This window comes from Periplaneta americana, chromosome 7 (genome assembly GCF_040183065.1).
Source record: "Periplaneta americana isolate PAMFEO1 chromosome 7, P.americana_PAMFEO1_priV1, whole genome shotgun sequence".
Classification (NCBI taxonomy): Eukaryota; Metazoa; Arthropoda; class Insecta; order Blattodea; family Blattidae; genus Periplaneta; species Periplaneta americana.
The window spans coordinates 85,820,799-85,840,000 of record NC_091123.1 but is presented as its reverse complement, the minus strand read 5'-3'; the positions used below and the strand labels follow the sequence as shown (position 1 = coordinate 85,840,000).

The following is a 19,202-nucleotide window of genomic DNA, read 5'->3' as shown; positions in this document are numbered from 1 at the left end:
GACAATCTTCAATTTATGACCACCTGCAGCAACTGCTGCAAACTAAGTCCATAAAAAGTTAAAATAAAAATTGTTCAGATTTATTTTCAATGACGAATACCAGACATTTTGATAGTTATTTGCTTCCATAATAGTGAAACATACTCCCTCTGAATGCTTTTTTTTTTTTCAAATACTTTTCCTTGAACCTATCCGTCTTCAGTTCTTGAGTTTCAATGCGAAATCGCTAGTAACAATGTCAGGATGATCATTGGGTTTTTCATGTGGGAGTAATGCAGTAGCTATTTCGGGTCATTGCGGATTGTATGTGAAAGTTAAGAAAATGTAAGGTTTGTCATGCTTTGAACAAAAGACACTCAATTACTACCAAGGAAAGTTAGAGAATCAGGCATATAAATATCTATATCACACTGTCATTACATATATGAAAAGGACCCACACCATTTGATTAAAAATTGTAAAAGTATTTCATTTTTAATAACAATATTGTTACCTTACGTAAGTTTTATAGCTTTCAGTAACATAAGTTTATATAGGCCTATAGCCGTTACTCAGTAAATTATAGAAATGAAAATCTAATATAAAATATTCTTTCTCTACGTCTACTTACATAGAGCCCCAAAAGGTTTCACTTTCATATATCAGTATAGCATTATGTGTTGCATTAACTATAATAATATTTCATTTTTAATAGTAATAATGTCATCAAACATTCTTAAGTTTTGTAGTTCTTAATATCCAATACACAGCTGTACTCGGAAAACTACAGACCAGAGAATCAGACCTGTAAATTAATTTTTATACGTTATCAAAAAATTGCAGAAATGAAGATCGACATATTGGCATTATGATGGGAAAGAATCTGAGCAGTCTGAACTCTATGCCAGCAATCCTGTAGGTCATGGCCTTCGTGTAATAGCCTATTGTTTATTGTAGTGTGTGTTTTGTTTTATTCTGAAATGTAACACGTCCGACTTGATGCTCGCTTCGCTTAAGGAAGCGAACATCAAGTCGGCCGTAAATGCAATTAATTAGTTCTCAAAACTGACGAAAGATGGATTTCGGAAAAAAGGAAAATGATGTAGGAAAATTGACATTTCACTGAAAACTACTATTTTTCCGAAAAACTTTCGGTTCCAAGCTTCAAAATGGGGGGTCAATTATTAAAATCAGTTCAACCGTTTTCCCGTAATTTCCATTACCAGTTCAAATTATATATATAGATTGTGACATATGTTTCAGTACTATTGCATATTGTGTAATGGAACCTGTTTATATACAAAATATAGGATCACCCCGTGCGTTAGTCTAAGTAGGCTATCTGGGAAGTAATATGTTCCAACAATGTCCTATAAGATTTCGAAAAAGTGGCATGTTGCAAAAATGTCCCCATCAATATAGGCTATTATTATCTCACTGATGCTGACTATATTTTCTCAAACATTGACTGGTATCGCTTTTAAGTGTACATTACGATATCAAGCAATATGGGTCTATATTGACCCATAGATACCAGTTGAGGGTTAAAGTGTAATGAAATTAATGTGGCTTACTTTCTTTTGTCACTGAGTGTAGTATAGGATATGGTGGGGTAAACTTCGTGCGTGCGTAGCAACTATACAGTACAGATACACAATGTACCTGCAATTCATTACCATACACATCTTACCCCTAAACGTCTTATTTCTACAAAATCGATGTTTAATTTTTGGACACCCTGCATATATCACAATTGCTAGAATCCATTTGGGCTTGACTTGCGATATGACAATGATGATCGAAAAACTAAAAGTGTTTACTGCCAGACTAAAGTGTAAAAGGGAAGACCGAAAATAAGGTGAAAAAATAGAGGAAGAATTGGAAGAGATGGACTAAAAAAAAAAAAAAAAAAAAAAAAAAAAAAAAAAGTGAAGAAAATTTCTTTATAAGGTGGCCAGACTTAACCCAGGGCTGTCTACCAGATGAAGACATGGGTATAACAAGGACAAATTTAGCATCTCTATACAATTTTATTAAATCGTAACAGTTACACGTTTCACTTTTTTGAACGTGCCTGAGAAAACATTTCATGATGATCACGAATATATACAACAGCTCACTTTCTCCACCCCACCTCGTCTCTGCAAGGTAATTAAAGCGTAATCAGGAGGATTAAAAATGTGTACATCGTACAAGTATGAAATCCATATTCCTACAAATTTAATGTTTTATATACACTTATGATCACTAAAACAATATGACATGAAATAAATCTGAATACTCTGATAATTCAAAGATGAAATTGTTCAAATATCGATTTTGTTTCTCCGAGAGGTTAACAGAAACATTTAATTTTTATAACCACTTTCAAATGATATATCTTCCTTCAAACACTGGAACAGACTAAATCCTGCTCACACTATCTGCATTCCCATTAATACTCCAGTTTCTACCAGTAGTTTTCACGAAGTAAAATTACGAGTAATTACATTGAAAGAGGATTTCAGCCAACTAATACAAGAACGGAGAAATGTTCTCTTCCCCCACCACCAAAATAGACGAGAGTTACTATGAATACAGGATTAATTATTACTTGAATTTTAAAGCATTTAATTGATGAAAATAAAAATTATAACATATTTCTGCCCCTTCGATTCAACTGCCCTACTTTGAAAAGTATAGTCAACGTTGCAGTGCTCACAAGTATAATTTTATCTCAACCTACACTACAGTTACTGGTGAAAACATGGCAGAGCGATTTGCATAACTTATCACTGCGGATAGAAAGAATATATTTTTAATCGTACAGTAGACCTCCCTAGTCAAGGGATAGGCATGATATGCAGGCCTACCGCAGAGACATCACAGATTACAAGACAACTGACAACCATCCAGTTCCGTGAACGAAAGATAAATTTCTTCCGCTGTCCACGTCGGGGATCGAACCTCAGGAAGTTTGGTTGGGAAGCATACACACTATCCAGATAGCCACAGCGGCGGATAGACACACATACACACAGGATGTTCCGCAATAAGATGTCCTTAGTTTAACCAGGACGAATATTCGTCCTGGTTTAACTGCGTGTCCCAGGGTTGATTATAAATTTTAAAAAATCCAAATTAACAAGTGTCCGAACGGCAACGATGTAGTTCAGGTAATTCTGAAAATAATGCGCGCGCACCGTTCAGCTACATTTAAGTAGAAGCCTAGGTCATATATACCCAGATTGCTCGGCCTTATAGGCTTTGACGGTATCAACTTTTGTCAGGTTTACTATGCTGCCATCTAGTTGTTACATAAGGAGTCACGTCATAACTCTCATTTGAACTTCATTAGCGATTATACTGCCATCTCTTGTTCGTTTACGGCGGACGGGTGGCGATCCTGGCGGTTATTCTCTTCAAAGTGCTGCCGATTTTAACATAGGGATGAGCAATCTGTTACATATATTGTTATCGTTCTTTAGCGACATAAATAATATTCAAGTTATAATTTGTATTCAGTTACTATTCTTTAGCGATATAAATAACACAAATTTAATATTAAGTTTGGAACAATACAATTGCATAATACTGGTGTTAGTTTTCCTTTTTATATTATTACATTATAGTATAATGATTATACTATCTTGAACCACAATAAAATGAAAAGGAGTGGCGAGGAATTGAACCTGAGACGTTGACATCTAAATTCCGACGTTCTTCCGCTGAGCTACGAGGGCACAAGTGTGGAAACATTTGCGGAAAAATTGGCCCAATCCCCCTCCAAGATTTTCTGATGATTTGTAGAAGCTAGTCCAGGATGCGTGGGGCAAAAGCTAATTGGAATTTCCCGGTCTCTGATCGGGTCAAACATCCTGATATAACTAATATTTAACCCTTGCGGTGAATTTCGGTGAAGTCTGGAGGGCCCAATTAGTCAAATCCACTCTCCTCATCTCCACGCTTGGGCTTCCTGTGATCTAATAAGATGCGAAAGAGACAGTGGTGTGCGGAAAGCAACGGGAAGTTACCGCATTTATCATTCCCAAGAACAACTGCAAACATGAGCAAAGGAAGCTTTTAATAGAAAAAGGAGCATCTTCTGCGGATCTCTGGAAAAAGAACTAAGGAAGAGACTAGTGAAGTGCTTTGTATGGAGTGTGGCATTGTATGTACATTACGACGAAATGAAGAGAAACGAATAGAAGCATTTGAAATGTGGAGTCCACACCTGTGGAGTAACGGTCAGAGCGTCTGGCTGCGAAACCAGGTGGCCCGGGTTCGAATCCCGGTCGGGGCAAGTTACCTGGTTGAGGTTTTTTCCGGGGTTTTCCCTCAACCCAATACGAGCAAATGCTGGGCAACTTTCGGTGCTGGACCCCGGACTCATTTCATCGGCATTATCACCTTCATTTCATTCAGACGCTAAATAACCTAGATGTTGATACAGCGTCGTAAAATAACCCAATAAAAAAAACTGAAATGTGGATGTGGAGAAGTACGGAGCTTGTGAAGTGGACAGACTGAATAAGAAATGAAGTTGTGTTGGAAAAAGTGGGTGAAGAAAGAATGATGCTGAAACTGATTAGAAAGAGAAAAAGGGATTGGTTGGGTCTGTGGTTGAGAAGAATAATACACATTAGGATATGTGGATCATATGCGGAGACTAAGAGGAAGGCAGAAAATAGGAAAGATTGGAGAATGCTGGATTTGCAATGAAAGACCTGCCCATGGGCAGAACACATGTATGAAAGTTCAGAATGCCTGGAATGCCGTGTCTAAGAACAGTCGCTATTTGCAAACACTAGTCGATTCCATGCCCACTCGACTGCAAGATGTGATCGAGATAAAGGGAAGATAGATTAAGTATTGAATCCTGGTTTTTTGTTTTGTTTTTTGAACCCTTAATTGTTTGAATGTTCTAAGACAGACGCCAGTAAGTTTGTTTTGTTTATGCCACGAAAAATATTTTTGTTGAGAATAAAATCTTTTTTCTTTCCATTTGCAGCCACAATGCCATAATGATAAAGTCATGGTATAATACATTAATCGGCCTGATGTTAATTACTAAAATAATCGTAAAAGAGAAAGGAGCAATTATGTGTATTTTGTCTCTCTCTCTCTCTCTCAAAAAAAAAAAACAAAAAAACAAAACAAAACAGAACATAAAAAGCACCAGGTAGTATTCGAACGCAGGAAGTCACGAATAAGAGGCTGGAACGCTACCATTACACTATCAAGTAAAACATAGAATACTTTATAACTGTAGATATCAGGCAACGTGGTCCAACAACATGTAACATCGCCTGTCTCCGAATTGTAGGGAAGATATCCGAAGGGAACTTTGCTTCAAGAGAGCGGCCACTTTTTCTTTTGACAACTGTACCTACATTGAATGAAAATAGCAAAGACTTGTTAATTGAATTGGGAGTAATGGAATTTTTTTAATATACTGACACCTAAACTGACCAGAATGTATCCTAAAAGGGACACTGTCGGTAAAGAAGACCACATGCTTGTGTTGTTTTTGATTAATTTAATAGTTCAGAAACAGGAAAATCAATTTTATCTTACCAACGAAATAACACTGGACAGGACAGTGGACGATGAAGATGTTGAGAAAGGCGAAGGAGTCGCAATATTATTCAAAATCAAGAGTGTGGTGCTAGTGCTGGTGATGGAAATACTATATAGCCTACACTGTTCTGTGATTCATGGAGTGCGCACAAGGTCACAACCTCGATAAATGAATTCTAAGGCAAGGACATAGAATGTATGATCATTCAACCTAAAACAACTAAATATATCCAGCCTCTGGATGTATATTTCTTTAGAAGATACAAAATATATGCTCGAAGGATAACAGACTACATAAGGACTCTTGCTGAGTATCCAGAACTTAAATTGGGAAATAGAGTGTTTATAATGAAAATGCACTCTGTTGTTCATAACCAGTTTCTGCTCCAGTATACTGGCCTATACTTCAGTATTTCTGGCAGTCAGCTGGTTACATGAATCCTGAACAAGTCTCGGATTTCAAAAATATAATTCAAGTGGCATTTGAGTTTTCAGCAATGGAGTGTGATTCACAAGTGTGTTCTGGTGTTGCTTTTGCGTGTTGTGGTTATTGCTCTGCTCCATGCTGTTTCATGCATTTTATAAAGAATCCTCATGTACACTTTTGAAGAAGCGTATTGACCAACACCAACTAAACGAAGAGTTACACAAATGAATGCTTTTACAGTCTTTATCACCATTGAGAGGTAAGCCTCTGCACAAATTTTTAATAAAAAATTCTTGTTCGAACCGAAACCCTTACCTTGTAAGTATAGTTAGTCTAATAATGTATCCACTTCTGTATATTGGGTACGTGAATTGAAATTTGCACTTTGCTGTTATAAAAACTTAAAATGGTTAAAATGCAGGTTTCAAAACGTATGTATAAAGAGTTCACCATAATTTTTTGAAACTGTATGTTTATGTTGGTAACTGTACACCTAATGCAACGAAGGAAGTTAGAAACATAACTCGATAATGAAGTAAATTACAAAATTAGAATAATTGCGTCAGGTTAACTGTAACAAGTTCACAGATAAGTGATTCAGTTTTCATAAAATCAATAACTAAATTCTGAATACAATAATAAGTTTATGCATAACAACAAATACATCTGAGAATATTCTTTGTTACAATTTGTAACTTAAAATTCTGTATATTTTATGAACTTTTAAGTTGGAACTCACGCAATTACTCATTAAATTCATAAATATTATTTCAATAGAATTCATAAATATTACATCAATAATTTTGTCATTATTAGCCTATGTAGATATAAAAGTTTACACAAAATACAGTATAACCCCGTTAATACGCTCATCAAGGGACTGTGGCCTTAAAGCGTCGTAAGCGAGACAGCATTACGGGCGGGAAATGATTTATGAAATGGGGAAAACAATTTAAACATCACTACACAGGAAACATATCGTTCCTGCAATAACTCTTATGTGACATATTTATCAATTTTCAGATGTTTGCTCTATTAAATAATTTAAAATAATAAAATCTCCTATACGCAATTAAATTTCTTTATTTCGAAAATGTGAGAATTCACAATCCCCTATGCACTACTACCATAGAATGAATGAATAAATGTGTCTTCTTTCCTACTGAACAATTTTATATTTTGCATATAGGAGTTATTGCAGGAACGACGACGATATTATACTGTAGTCTATATTAGTTACAGTTCAAAATGCAAATATGAGCTCATTTCATAAAAAAAATTCTTTGATTTTTCGTAATTCGTTGTTGTTCATCATCATAATCATCCTCAGAGTTTAAGCATTTGGTCTATTCCGTCTTCAGAGGTTGGTAAGTTGATAACTCTTTATGGCGTCCTTTTTACTTCCGAATAATTTGTGGAAATGTGGGTCAAAAGTTTCGCAATTTATACGGATTTTTTTTTTTTTTTTACTCATTTCCGATCCGAAAATAAGCTCTACAAACGGGATTTACAAGAGGGTAAAATTATGCAGGATAATATGTGAAATGTCCAGGGACCATATAAAAAGCATGCTTTGAATTGCGGTGACTGTACTCAGGGTCATTACACCACGAGTGCAAGAAAGAAGTTTCATCTTCAACCTGAAAAAACCCTCCAGTGTAATGAATAGGATAGCGTTATAAGTATGAGCGAATTAACGAGGTTTTACTGTAGATACTCTAATTTCTGTATAAATTTTGAGAAATTATAAAAATTTGTCTTACCTGGTATGTATTATCAAAACTATCATACATAAATCTCGTAATTAGAGATGTTTTTCCAACTGAAACAAAGTAAAAACATTTATTAGTTAAAATTAGTTCTATATCTAATAAAAGGTTGTCTCTAAACAAAATTGTTACATCATAAAAAAGGCCGCAATGTATTTCATATATCTACAAATTTATAATGTGTTTCTATACTTTTACTGATTAATAGGCAGCACCACAACAACCAAGACAGCGAAATTTTTAAACGACTTTTCTATTTTTACATAACTTAAACCTGCAAAAACTAGCTGCAATATGCTATACATCACTCTAAAAAAATGAAAATAAAAGACAATAGCTTGCACTACCTACTGTACATTAGTACGAATGATTTAATTCTTTCGGTGTTCTCCAACAATTAGAAGAAACACAATAGCTTGTATTACATTGTGCACGAATAATTCCTTACGTAACTTACAAGACACTGAGATGAATTGCACGCATGAAACGCACACAAATACGGAACGTACGACAGGCGCACTGTGGGCAGCAACGCTTCTGTACGTCACGTTGCGTCATACACGGAGGACTCCGTAGTAGCAGTAGTATAACTATAACAGTTGTTTTATAGCAGCAGTAGTAATATACAAAATCTTATCTATTGTATATTTATGTTTCGGATAAAATTACAAGGGCCATGCATATGCAGAACATTGGTATGTGAAATTAAGTCTTACACGCCTCATATCTTCAATCTTCTTAAATATTCAATGTCATAGGCTATGAATAAAATGTCCTTCGTGCACATACTACGATTTGAAAACTTACAAAGTCTTACTTTTCAATCAATATTGCTTATTACTGCTTATTAGTGTTACGAACAGAAGATTAGTTTAAATATGAAGATTTTGGAAGTGTGACAAGTGTATAAAATCAGATATTTACTTCGCTTATTAAAATTTTATCAAGAGCTTTAAAAAGTCATATTATTTTCTATATTTGAACCTAATATAGTATTTAACCACTGAATTACTAAAAAAATATGTTTAAAAGTACAGGTAGGCCTATAAGCTATTCCTTCATCACCTAAGATATTTTGAGTGTCTGCCCAGAACAAAAGGCTACCGGCATAATTCAGACGGAGCGAGATGCACCCATGTTCTGAGGCTGCGCGAGAGTTTAAATCCTGCTTGGGGCTGTTTATGGCTGTTTACCTGATTGGGGTCTTTTCAAGGCTTTCCCCAACTGTAAGGCAAATGAATGCCCGGCAATTTCATGGCAAATCTCACCAGATATCTCGCTGTCACAAATTCAAATAATGGTAGGTAACCTCGCACGTGATAACGTTGTTAAAAAGCAATAGTGGGCATAGGTTAGTACGAGAAGTCAATGTTCCCTAAACGTATCTGTTGAATTACATTTCATTACTTCTAATTAATGTTTATTTCACTACAATGCTACAGGTTTTTCGACATGTTCCACATCATAGGCTAATTCATAATGTCATTTTGTGGAAACTGATCCATAATGGAGCTTTGTCCATGATGCGATCCATAATCTCAACCATAATTTTCGACACCATAGATAAGTGAATATCTCATCTTCTCCAATGTCACATTGATAGCCGCGATCCCACACCAACGCTTTCAATTTTCAAATATTCTTAATAGCACCTACTCTCCACTTTCTCTGGACCAAATAAGTAGTGGTTCAACCAGTTAACATTCACTGTTGTAAAACGATATAGACTTCTAATCCTTGGTATCCATATGTTTTTTATCACGATTTCGTATCCTAGCAACCACATATATGTATGTATTTGTTCACACTGCAGTGGGAATATACCCGGTGGCAGTGGTAACTAATTACTGTACATTCAATAATGACAATAATAAACTTATTAATTAAAAATACAATTAATAATAATACTAATAATTAATACTAATAATTAATAATAATAATAATAATAATAATAATAATAACAACAACAACAACAGGGAATATACTAAATTAAATGAAACGACCACTTAAAATAACATTTGAAATAAATCTAATTTGTATCTTAAAACTAAGATCGAACTAAAACCCACGAGTATATGTTCATATCTGCATAAGTACCTTTCAAATTACACTCATTTCGCTGTCAACTAACTCACTCACTGCAATGGAACTACGACACATTTCACTGATTATATCCTGATTTCACTAACACTTCAAAAACATTTCACTGTTCAAATACTATGCACTGCCACTATAAACTATAAAGCTTCACTGACAGGAACACGTTTCACTTAGGCCTACACAGCACACTTCACTGACACGACATACTTCTTCGCTGATACAGCACACTTCACTGACACAACATAATTCTTCACTGATACAACACTTCAATAACAACATATCATTTACACCCTTTAAATACTGTGTATAATTACCGTCTATTAGTAAGGTCCTTAAGCCTATTTTTAAATACATTTTTGGTTGTTGGTAAAATGTTAATGTATTTCTTTAAATACTTCACTTTCGTGCATATTATTAGTAAAATCAGCCGTTTTTCTACAATATCAGGCAAAATTAATGTACGAAATTCCAATAAGCCACAACCAATCCGCTATCAACAATACTTTTTTATACTGAGTTATGTTATGACGCTGTATCAACATCTCAGGTTATTTTGCGTCTGAATGAAATGAAGGTGATAATGCCCGTGAAATGAATCCGGGGTCCAGCACCGATAGTTACCGAGTATTTGCTCATATTGGGTTGAGGGAAAACCTCGGAAAAAACCTCAAGCAGGTAACTTGCCCCGACCGGATTCGAACCCGAGCCACCTGGTTTCATGATCAGACGCGCTGACAGTGGTGTGGACAGAGCAAGCAGTAATTCTTTCTGACTCAAAAGCAGCCATTTTAGCTATAACATCCAGTTTAACATCAAAAAGTCAACAAATTCTTGAGTGCTGGAAATGCCTATTTCACCTCAAAAATCTAAAGAAAAAAATAGTTTTTCAATGTACACCAGCACACTGCAGATTGACTGGCAACAATGCTGCTGATTATCTTGCCAAAAAGGGCTGTGGTACTATTCAGAAACCTGCTACACAATTATCCTATTATACAACAAAAAGAATAATTACTTCACAAAACCACAAAATTATAACAAATCATCATCTCCAAATTTCCAAAAATAAAAGGTGGAAATCTGTCTTAACCCAAAACGTCCCTGGATACTCAAGGAAAAACGCAGTTGCAATTTTTAAACTGTTTATGGACCAAGCATCTCCACACCACTCTGCCCCTTATGTGATCTTTAAGAGGAAATGGATCAAAATCATCTTCAACACTCCCCAGCCATTACCAACTTGGCGTCCTTGAGTGAAAAATATTGGAGAGCGAGAGAATTAATGATTTCATTGTCAGAAATTTAGCATTAGCAAACAACAACAACATCTACTGTTCTCCAATCAGGAGACTAACCGTGAAAGGAATGTGCTTGCTATTGCGTCATCTATTGGAGCGAAGTAGATAGATAACATTACCAGATAGATAACATTACCGGTATAACGTCAGTTTAAAAAACATACGGTCTCCTGCATATGTTATTTCCCATATGAAGGAATTAAAAGATCAGGAGATTAACCGTGATCTAATTTTGTAACTAGGGTAGTATAAATATGTGTGTATCAGTGTTATCGTTTGTGCTTTGAGAGTTAGCCAATGGAGATGCGTGTACCCACATGTGTGACCTTATGACAACATTCATTCATAGCATTACCCCGCTGTGTCTCATTCTCCTGAGACTTTCTCCTGGTTGGAGTACAGTATATAACAATAATAAAACGTAATTTTGTCCATTTCAAAAACTCAAACTTGGTTATTATTCATAAAAATGTGTTTCCTGAAAAATCTTAATTTTGTAGATGTTGAGTTTTGTGAAACCGGTTCTCAATTCTACTTCGCACTATAGTACTGGCTGTCAAGGCCAGAAATTTTATCATTGCTTAGTGACAATGAGTGAAGGTTGAGAGAACTGGTATAAATGATGGCGAAGTAACACGAAATTTTGCAAAAACCTGCTTCAGCACCATCTATTCCTTCACACCTAATATCATTAGAATTAAAATTCAAAAGCTCTCTCAAGCAGCATATGAGTACATGCATGACGAAATACCTAAATCAGTAATTTTATTATCAGTATTTTATTCCTCAGACAGTCGTGATCTATTTCCTGTATTTTACCCTATCTTGTGTGAATCTTTTTGTTTCCTGCAGGGTCTTTCCTCTGCTGTTTACTCATTTTTTCTATGTATCCTTTCCATTCTGTTCTCGGTTGTCCTCCTCATCTATTCCTTACATACTGGCTTTCCAAACTTGTTCATCACTATCCACTCTGCTTAAATAGCAAAACCAAATTTTACTACTTAAATTCAGTAAATCTAGTAAGAATTTAAAGTGGGGAAAAAATGTGCCGTCGCACTTCCTCTCGAGATTGTTCTCTTTTCCCAAATGTTTCAACACTTCTCCAATTTTCGCTAGGGTCAGCTATTAAAATTACAGTATTCATATTGTTTACTAACCTTGACTACAGAAGGTGTTGAAAATGATGTCCCTCTGCTGGAATACATCTCTTAAGGAAATCTGCATTTACACGTGCAAGTTCGTCTTCTGTAATTCTACTGATTTCTCGTACAATACTGTCTTTTAACTCACAGATTGTGTGCAGATTTTATTTGTATACCTACTTTATGTTTTAGATTTCCCCATAAATAAAAATCACAGGCTGGCAAATTGAGGGACCTAGAGGGCCATAATCCTCTACTAATAACCCTGTCCTCAAATATTTTGCTTATGATATTCAATGTTTTGGCTGTTGTATGAGCAGTTGCTGAATTCTGCTGGAAAAAAAGCACTCTGACACTCGATATCAGTTAACTGTTCAAAAAATGGGTTGAGTATCTGTGTTCTGTATCTGTCACCATTGAATCGTCAAAAAAAATATTGGGCTTATAAATCCTATATGCAGTTATAGCGCATCATACACCAACCTTATCATCACGTAAAAGGAGTTTCATGAATGAGATGAGGATTTTCTGTACTCCAGTGTCTATTGTTTTGCGTTATAACATGGCCATGCAAGTGAAACCATGCTTCATCTGTGAAAATAAATAATTACTGTAGAATCCACTACGCCATCAGCAACACTTTGTAAAACCCAGTCACAAAAATTCACACGACTCACATTATCTCTAGTCTGTAATTAATGCTTTACTGTCACTCTGTAGGGCTTATTTTTAAGAATTTTAGTGGCTCTAAATACTGTGGTTTTCGAAACGCCTGTTTCTTGTGAGAGACGGCGGAGAGATTTTCGAGAAGAATGTTCTAACTTTTCTCCTATTTCATCGAGTTTTTCCTCAGTAAGTATACTTGGGTTCCTCTTTCCACGTTTATTCAGAACTGACTCCATTTCTCTAAACTTTTTTATCAGGTTTAATACAGTCGTCCTTTGTGGAATGGGAACACCAGGAAATTGTGTTGCAAAACGTCGTAGCACTGTTCCATGATTCTTCACTATCAAGTAACACTCGACAAGATAAATTCTTTGTTGTAATGTAACCTTTTGTGGTGCCATATTAAGCCACAATCTTCAATCTTTGTACAGTTTCCCTGGAAAAGAATGAGACGATTGAATATTCCTAAGTCTCAGATGTAAGGCACTGCGCATGATCGGAGACCAGAGCACTGATACAAAAGATAACGAATATTGAGTTACTTAAATTCAGGTTATTTGGTTTGTTACTAGCATCGTTTCGAAATTCATTTCAAAAACTGCAAAAAATATGATAATATTACGTAAAGTTAGTTAGTTAGTGGGGTTTAAAAAGGGCGCGTCAGCATCTATAGCTATTTGCGCCCTTATCTAAAATTCTTTACAGAACAGAGACTATACAATAATCAGAATGCTTAAAGAACTAAAAAAACGCTGTCACGATTAAAATGAGGTATACAAATGCAGTTTCAGCAGGGTGATGCATAAAACATTATAAAAATCTGACCTTAACTAGTATTTAAAAAGAGACAAAATAACAATACAAATGCTACCATAAATAAGTTATCTGGCGTATTTCTAAAATACTCGGATGTAAAATGTCCGAATGTCAAGTTTGTTAAAAAAAAACTTATATACTAAATAACAAGTGTAACCTCCGGATGTAAAGGGTCCGGAGGATAATTAAAACGGGTCAAAAACTAAATTACCCTGTCAAGTCCAGTACTCGATAAAAATCTCAGGACTGCATTTGTACAATTAAAATCATTTCCAAGAGCGTCACGAAGAGTCGGCCGAATTCCATATTGCCGACGGACACGGTCATATTTTCTACAATGTAATAAAAAATGTTCCACCGTAAGTGGAACATGGCATAGATCACACTCCGACTGAAGCTCGCCACGTACAAGATGGCCATGTGTCAGATAACAGTGGCCAATCCTCAACCGGGTCAGTAAAACTTCTTCGTGTCGTGACGCTCTTGTGGACGAATCCCAAACTCGAACAGTATTCTTTATTCTTCGTAATTTGTTTTCCTCTTGTGCAGACCATTCTCCTTCCCATTGCCACCATATTCTACATTTCAAATAATTTTGTAAGTCTTGCCACCTCTCGCGCCAATATACCAGAGTGCCATTCGTGGCACCATCTTTGGCTGCAGCATCTGCGGCCTCATTCCCACGAATTCAGACATGGCCAGGAATCCACACTACTCCAATCTCGCAATCAGCTTAGGAGTGTGTGGAACAGCTGCTGAGTTCTTAACACAAGGGGATCCTCTGGATAGAGACACTGCAAAGACTGAATGGCACTTAAAGAGTCGGAGCAAATTAGATATCTGCCCCGAGGTTCTAGAATTAAAAACAATAAAACTCTGTAAAAAGCATATAATTCTGCAGTAAAAACACTGGTATATTCGCTCAGTTTATATTTAAATATCTGTCCATTTGCAACGAAGGAGCAACCAACACAATCATTTACTCGGGATCCGTCAGTATAAACTAAAGAATAATTTGGATATCGGGATAAAAGTTCACTAAAACGAAGTCTATAAACAAAAGCTGGTGTAAAATTCTTAAAACTCTGGCTCAGGCTTACATCAAACATGGGGCGTCGCATAATCCACGGTGGAGTGTGCGAACGGATGGTAGATCGACGTCGAGCTCAGAGAGCAGTTCACGGAATCGCACACCTGCTGGACGAGGTCTCCGTGGATTTTCACTGTATCGGCCGTAAAGAGACGAATGATGGAAAGAGTCGAAAGAATTGTGCTCAGGCTGCGAGCGGAGTTTAACCGCATATGAGCACAACAGGACATTACGTCGCCGATACAGTGATGGTTCCCCCGCTTCACAATACAGGCTCGTTATCCGACTCGTTCGGAAGGCACCTGTAGCGAGTCGTATCCCATGATGATGGATAGTGTCTAAGAAACCTAGCTTAGATTTATTTGCTGAGCCATAGATAAAACAGCCATAATCCAGCTTTGAACGGATAAGAGAACGATATAGACGTAAAAACACTATGCGGTCTGCACCCCAGCGAACCCCTGACAAAAGGCGTAAAATGTTTAAAGATTTTTCACAACGCCTTCTCAAATCAAGGATATGCGCCTCCCACGTTAATTTATAATCAAAGATAAGGCCCAAAAACCTCGCAGTGTCTGTATATTGTAACTCCACTCCATTAAGACGCAGTTCAGGATGTGGATGGAGTCCACGTTGGTTGTAGAAGTGGACACACTGCGTCTTTTGAGTGGAGAATTTAAAGCCATTGCGAAGAGACCACTCCGATAGCACATTGATGACCAGTTGCAACTGTCGACCGATAGATGGGAGGTATCGGGAACTGTAATATAGACTGAAGTCATTAACGTACAAGAGAGAAGATACTCGGTTACCTACACAGTGGGCAATGCCATTGATCGCAATGCAGAAAAGAAGAACATTTAATACAGACCCCTGCGGAACGCCATTTTCTTGGAGATGTTCGTTAGAAAGTGTGGTGCCTACTCGAACTCGGAAATACCGCTCTGCCATGAACTTTGCAATAAACGTTGGCAGACTGCCACGAAGTCCCCAGTCATACAGGGTTTGCAGAATTCCAAAACGCCACGTGGTATCGTAAGCCTTTTCTAGATCAAAGAAGACCGCCACAAGATGTTCCTTCTTGAGGAAAGCATCTCTAATGGCGTTCTCCAGCCGAACAAGATGGTCTGCGGCGGATCTGCGCTTGCGAAAACCACATTGGATGTTAGATAATCGGTTTCCCGATTCGAGTACCCACATCAGGCGTTTGCTTATCATCTTTTCCATAACCTTGCACACACAGCTGGTGAGACAGATTGGCCTGTAATTGCCAGGTAAAGAAGGGTCCTTTCCCGGTTTCTGGACTGGAATTACAATGGCAGAACGCCAAGCAGATGGAAATACACCCTCAGTCCAGATTCTATTGTACATAGACAGAAGAAAGGATTTTCCAGCTGGTGGAAGATGACGAAGCATGCGGTTATGGATGTTATCAGGGCCAGGGGAGGTGTCAGGGGATGTGTCTAGTGCCGCCTCCAGCTCCTCGGATGTGAACGGTGCATTGTAGTCTTCAGTGTTGTCAGATTGAAAATTTAGGTTTCGTTTTTCAGCAGTATCTTTGATTTTCAGAAATTCCGGGTCGTAATTATTTGAGCTGCTTATTTGTGAAAATGTGGTAGCAAATATTTCAGCAATGTCTATTGGACTGGTGGTCGTTACTCCATTGTTTAGAAGTCCCGGAATTACAGAACTACGTTTCCCCATTATTCGACGGACTTTGTCCCATATGGTGTTAGATGGGACGTTGTGTTTCAATGAACTGAAGTAATTTGTCCAGGACGTCTTCTTAGCATCGCACACAATGCGACGAGCTTTGGCTCGAAGACGTTTAAACTGGACAAAATATTCTTGGATCGGATGGCGCTCAAATTGGCGTAAAGCACGTTTGCGGTCACGGATTGCATCTCTGCAGGCATCCGTCCACCAGGGGACAGAGAAGCGTTTTGGCCTGCAGGACGACTGGGAGATAGATAATTCCGCTGACTTTATAACCACATTTGAGAAATGGTCTACTACGGAGTTCACATTTTCATGTCCGTTATCATCGAATGATATAGACTCCGAAAATCCGACCCAGTCCGCCTTTTTAAGAACCCAGTTTGGAGATCGAGATTCCGCCGGACGTAAAGCGGACATACGCATTCGAATGGGATAATGGTCACTACCATGTAGGTCGTGAATCACAGACCATTCGAAATGCGTGGACAAAACTGGGCTACAAATGGAGATATCTATCATGGAGTATGTACCGTAAGCTAAGGAGCGATGTGTTGCTTCCCCTGAATTCAGGGTAACAAGATTTAGACGGGTACATACCTCTGCTATTTTATTTCCTCTGTCATCATCGGAATTTGAGCCCCATGAGTGGTGGGATGCATTAAAATCCCCCACTACTAGATATGGAGCAGGTACCTGCGAGAAAATGTCTTCAATGTCATGCACTGTGAAAGGTGTGTCTGGGGGTATATATACAGACTATTGAGAACTGGATGGAAGGTAGAGTGACTCGAACGGCTATGCATTGATGTGGGCTGTTGATGTTGATAACAGAGGAAAAGATACTTTGGCGGAATAGGAGAGCACAACCTCCGTTGGCACGAATACCGGCAAGGTGATCGTACCGGTGAACGTAGTATCCCGAGATACTTAGGGAGTTTTCGGGCCGAAGGTGTGTCTCCTGGAGACATAAAATAGCAGGGTTTTCATGATAGATCAATTGCTGTAGTTCTGTATATCTGCTGCGTACACCGTTCACATTCCACTGTACAATATCAGTCATCAAGAGGAGCTATATCATGATGGTGGCTTAACAGGGGATCTTCTCTTCTTTTCCTTTCTATGGGAAGATGCTTTTGCCTGCGACTGCTTTGTCTTCGACTCCGGCGACTCACTTGCAGTTCGTCGCACTCCTGATCGCGATCTTGATCGAGGACGTGATCGAGAACGTGATCTCGACCTGCCACCCGAACTAGGAGTGCGACGTTCTGGTGTTCTACTAGGCCTACAATCCTTCTCTGCTGTCATAGCAATAATTTTCTTAGGGACGTAAGGCCTGATGTCAAGTCCACAAGTGTCGTCTGACTCAGCAGTCTGAGTAGCGGCGTCTACATACGTCTGGGTTGCGATCTCAATTCGCTTCCCAGGTATGTTTGTAAGAGGTGGCGTTTGTGTGGTGGCATCGATTCCCTCTGTTGCTCTCTGCAGTACAGACGCATAGGACTATTCAGTTGCCTTCTTTTCTTTATCTAAAATACGCTTACGTGCCTCAAAGAAGCTAATATTTTCCCGGACTCGAAGCTCTTGAATCGTCTTTTCCAGCATATACTTTGGGCAGTTTTTAGAATTTGAAGCATGGTCCACAGAACAATTCACACAGTGCTTGGCGCCAGTACATGGGGAATCCCCATGGTCTGCACCGCCGCACTTTGCACAGATGATATTGTTTGTGCAACGTTTTTGCGTATGTTGGCACCTAAAGCACCGCATTGGGTTCGGCACATACGCACGCACAGGGACACGCTCGTACCCAACAAAGAGATATTCTGGCAAGAGAGACGTTTCAAAGGTCAGAAAGACTGTGCTCAGGGGTTCAGTCCGTCCGTCCCGCTTCCGTATTAAACGGTAAGCCTTGGACACGGACTGTTCCGCCAGCTCTAATTGGATCTCTTCATCTGATAGACCATCTAGAGAATCTGTATGCACAACTCCTCGCGTGGTGTTAAGCGAGGAGTGTCGTTCAACTCTGATGGGGTATGACCCCAGCAACTTTGCTTTCAACAGCGTCTCACTCTGTTTTGGAGATGCAGTCTCAACGAGGAGACTACCGTTGCGGAGTCCAGTTGCATTTCTGACCTTTCCAACGAGTCCATCGAGCGCACGTCTCACGTAGAATGGACTAATGACTTTCATAGTTTTTTTCCGTTCCGTCCAATGTGATACTGATAAACTATGGAGGCGGCACTTTTACAGTAACATTCTCAGGGTCCAATTCCATAGCAATTTTCGTCATATGACCACCAGTCGTACTTTCTCCTGTCTTATGTTCACGCAAGTTACCCTTCAAACTGGTCATTACATACCTAATGGCAAGACTTACACCAGAGGCGTGTCGCAGTTTTATGCCCCTACCACGGGAATAACCGCCCGTGGCTCCCCACTCTACACTGAATACAAGTGCCAGACTACTGCGGCTAACTCCGACCGACCCTCCCAAAGCCGGAGCAATCCGAGACCGCACGCAGCTTCAGGGGACTTGTGGTTGATTACACTGCGACACCCATACGTCAGCGGTAACACGTCGGAGCGATATATCCGCCCCGGCGAGCAGAATCGGTCACCGGGACGTTTAAGTCGCTC

At 38.3% G+C, this 19,202-nt stretch overlaps 1 protein-coding gene across 2 annotated transcripts in view; it reads right to left on the bottom strand.

Annotated features, from left to right (window-relative positions):
* Positions 1 to 19,202, bottom strand: part of LOC138703253 (ras-related protein Rab6) — a 195,936-nt gene that overhangs the window by 149,207 nt on the left and 27,527 nt on the right. For both annotated transcript variants that reach the window (XM_069830983.1, XM_069830984.1), the window contains exon 2: positions 7,729 to 7,787. In XM_069830983.1, the coding sequence (XP_069687084.1) occupies positions 7,729 to 7,787 (59 nt within the window). The remainder of the gene's footprint in view (positions 1 to 7,728; positions 7,788 to 19,202) is intronic.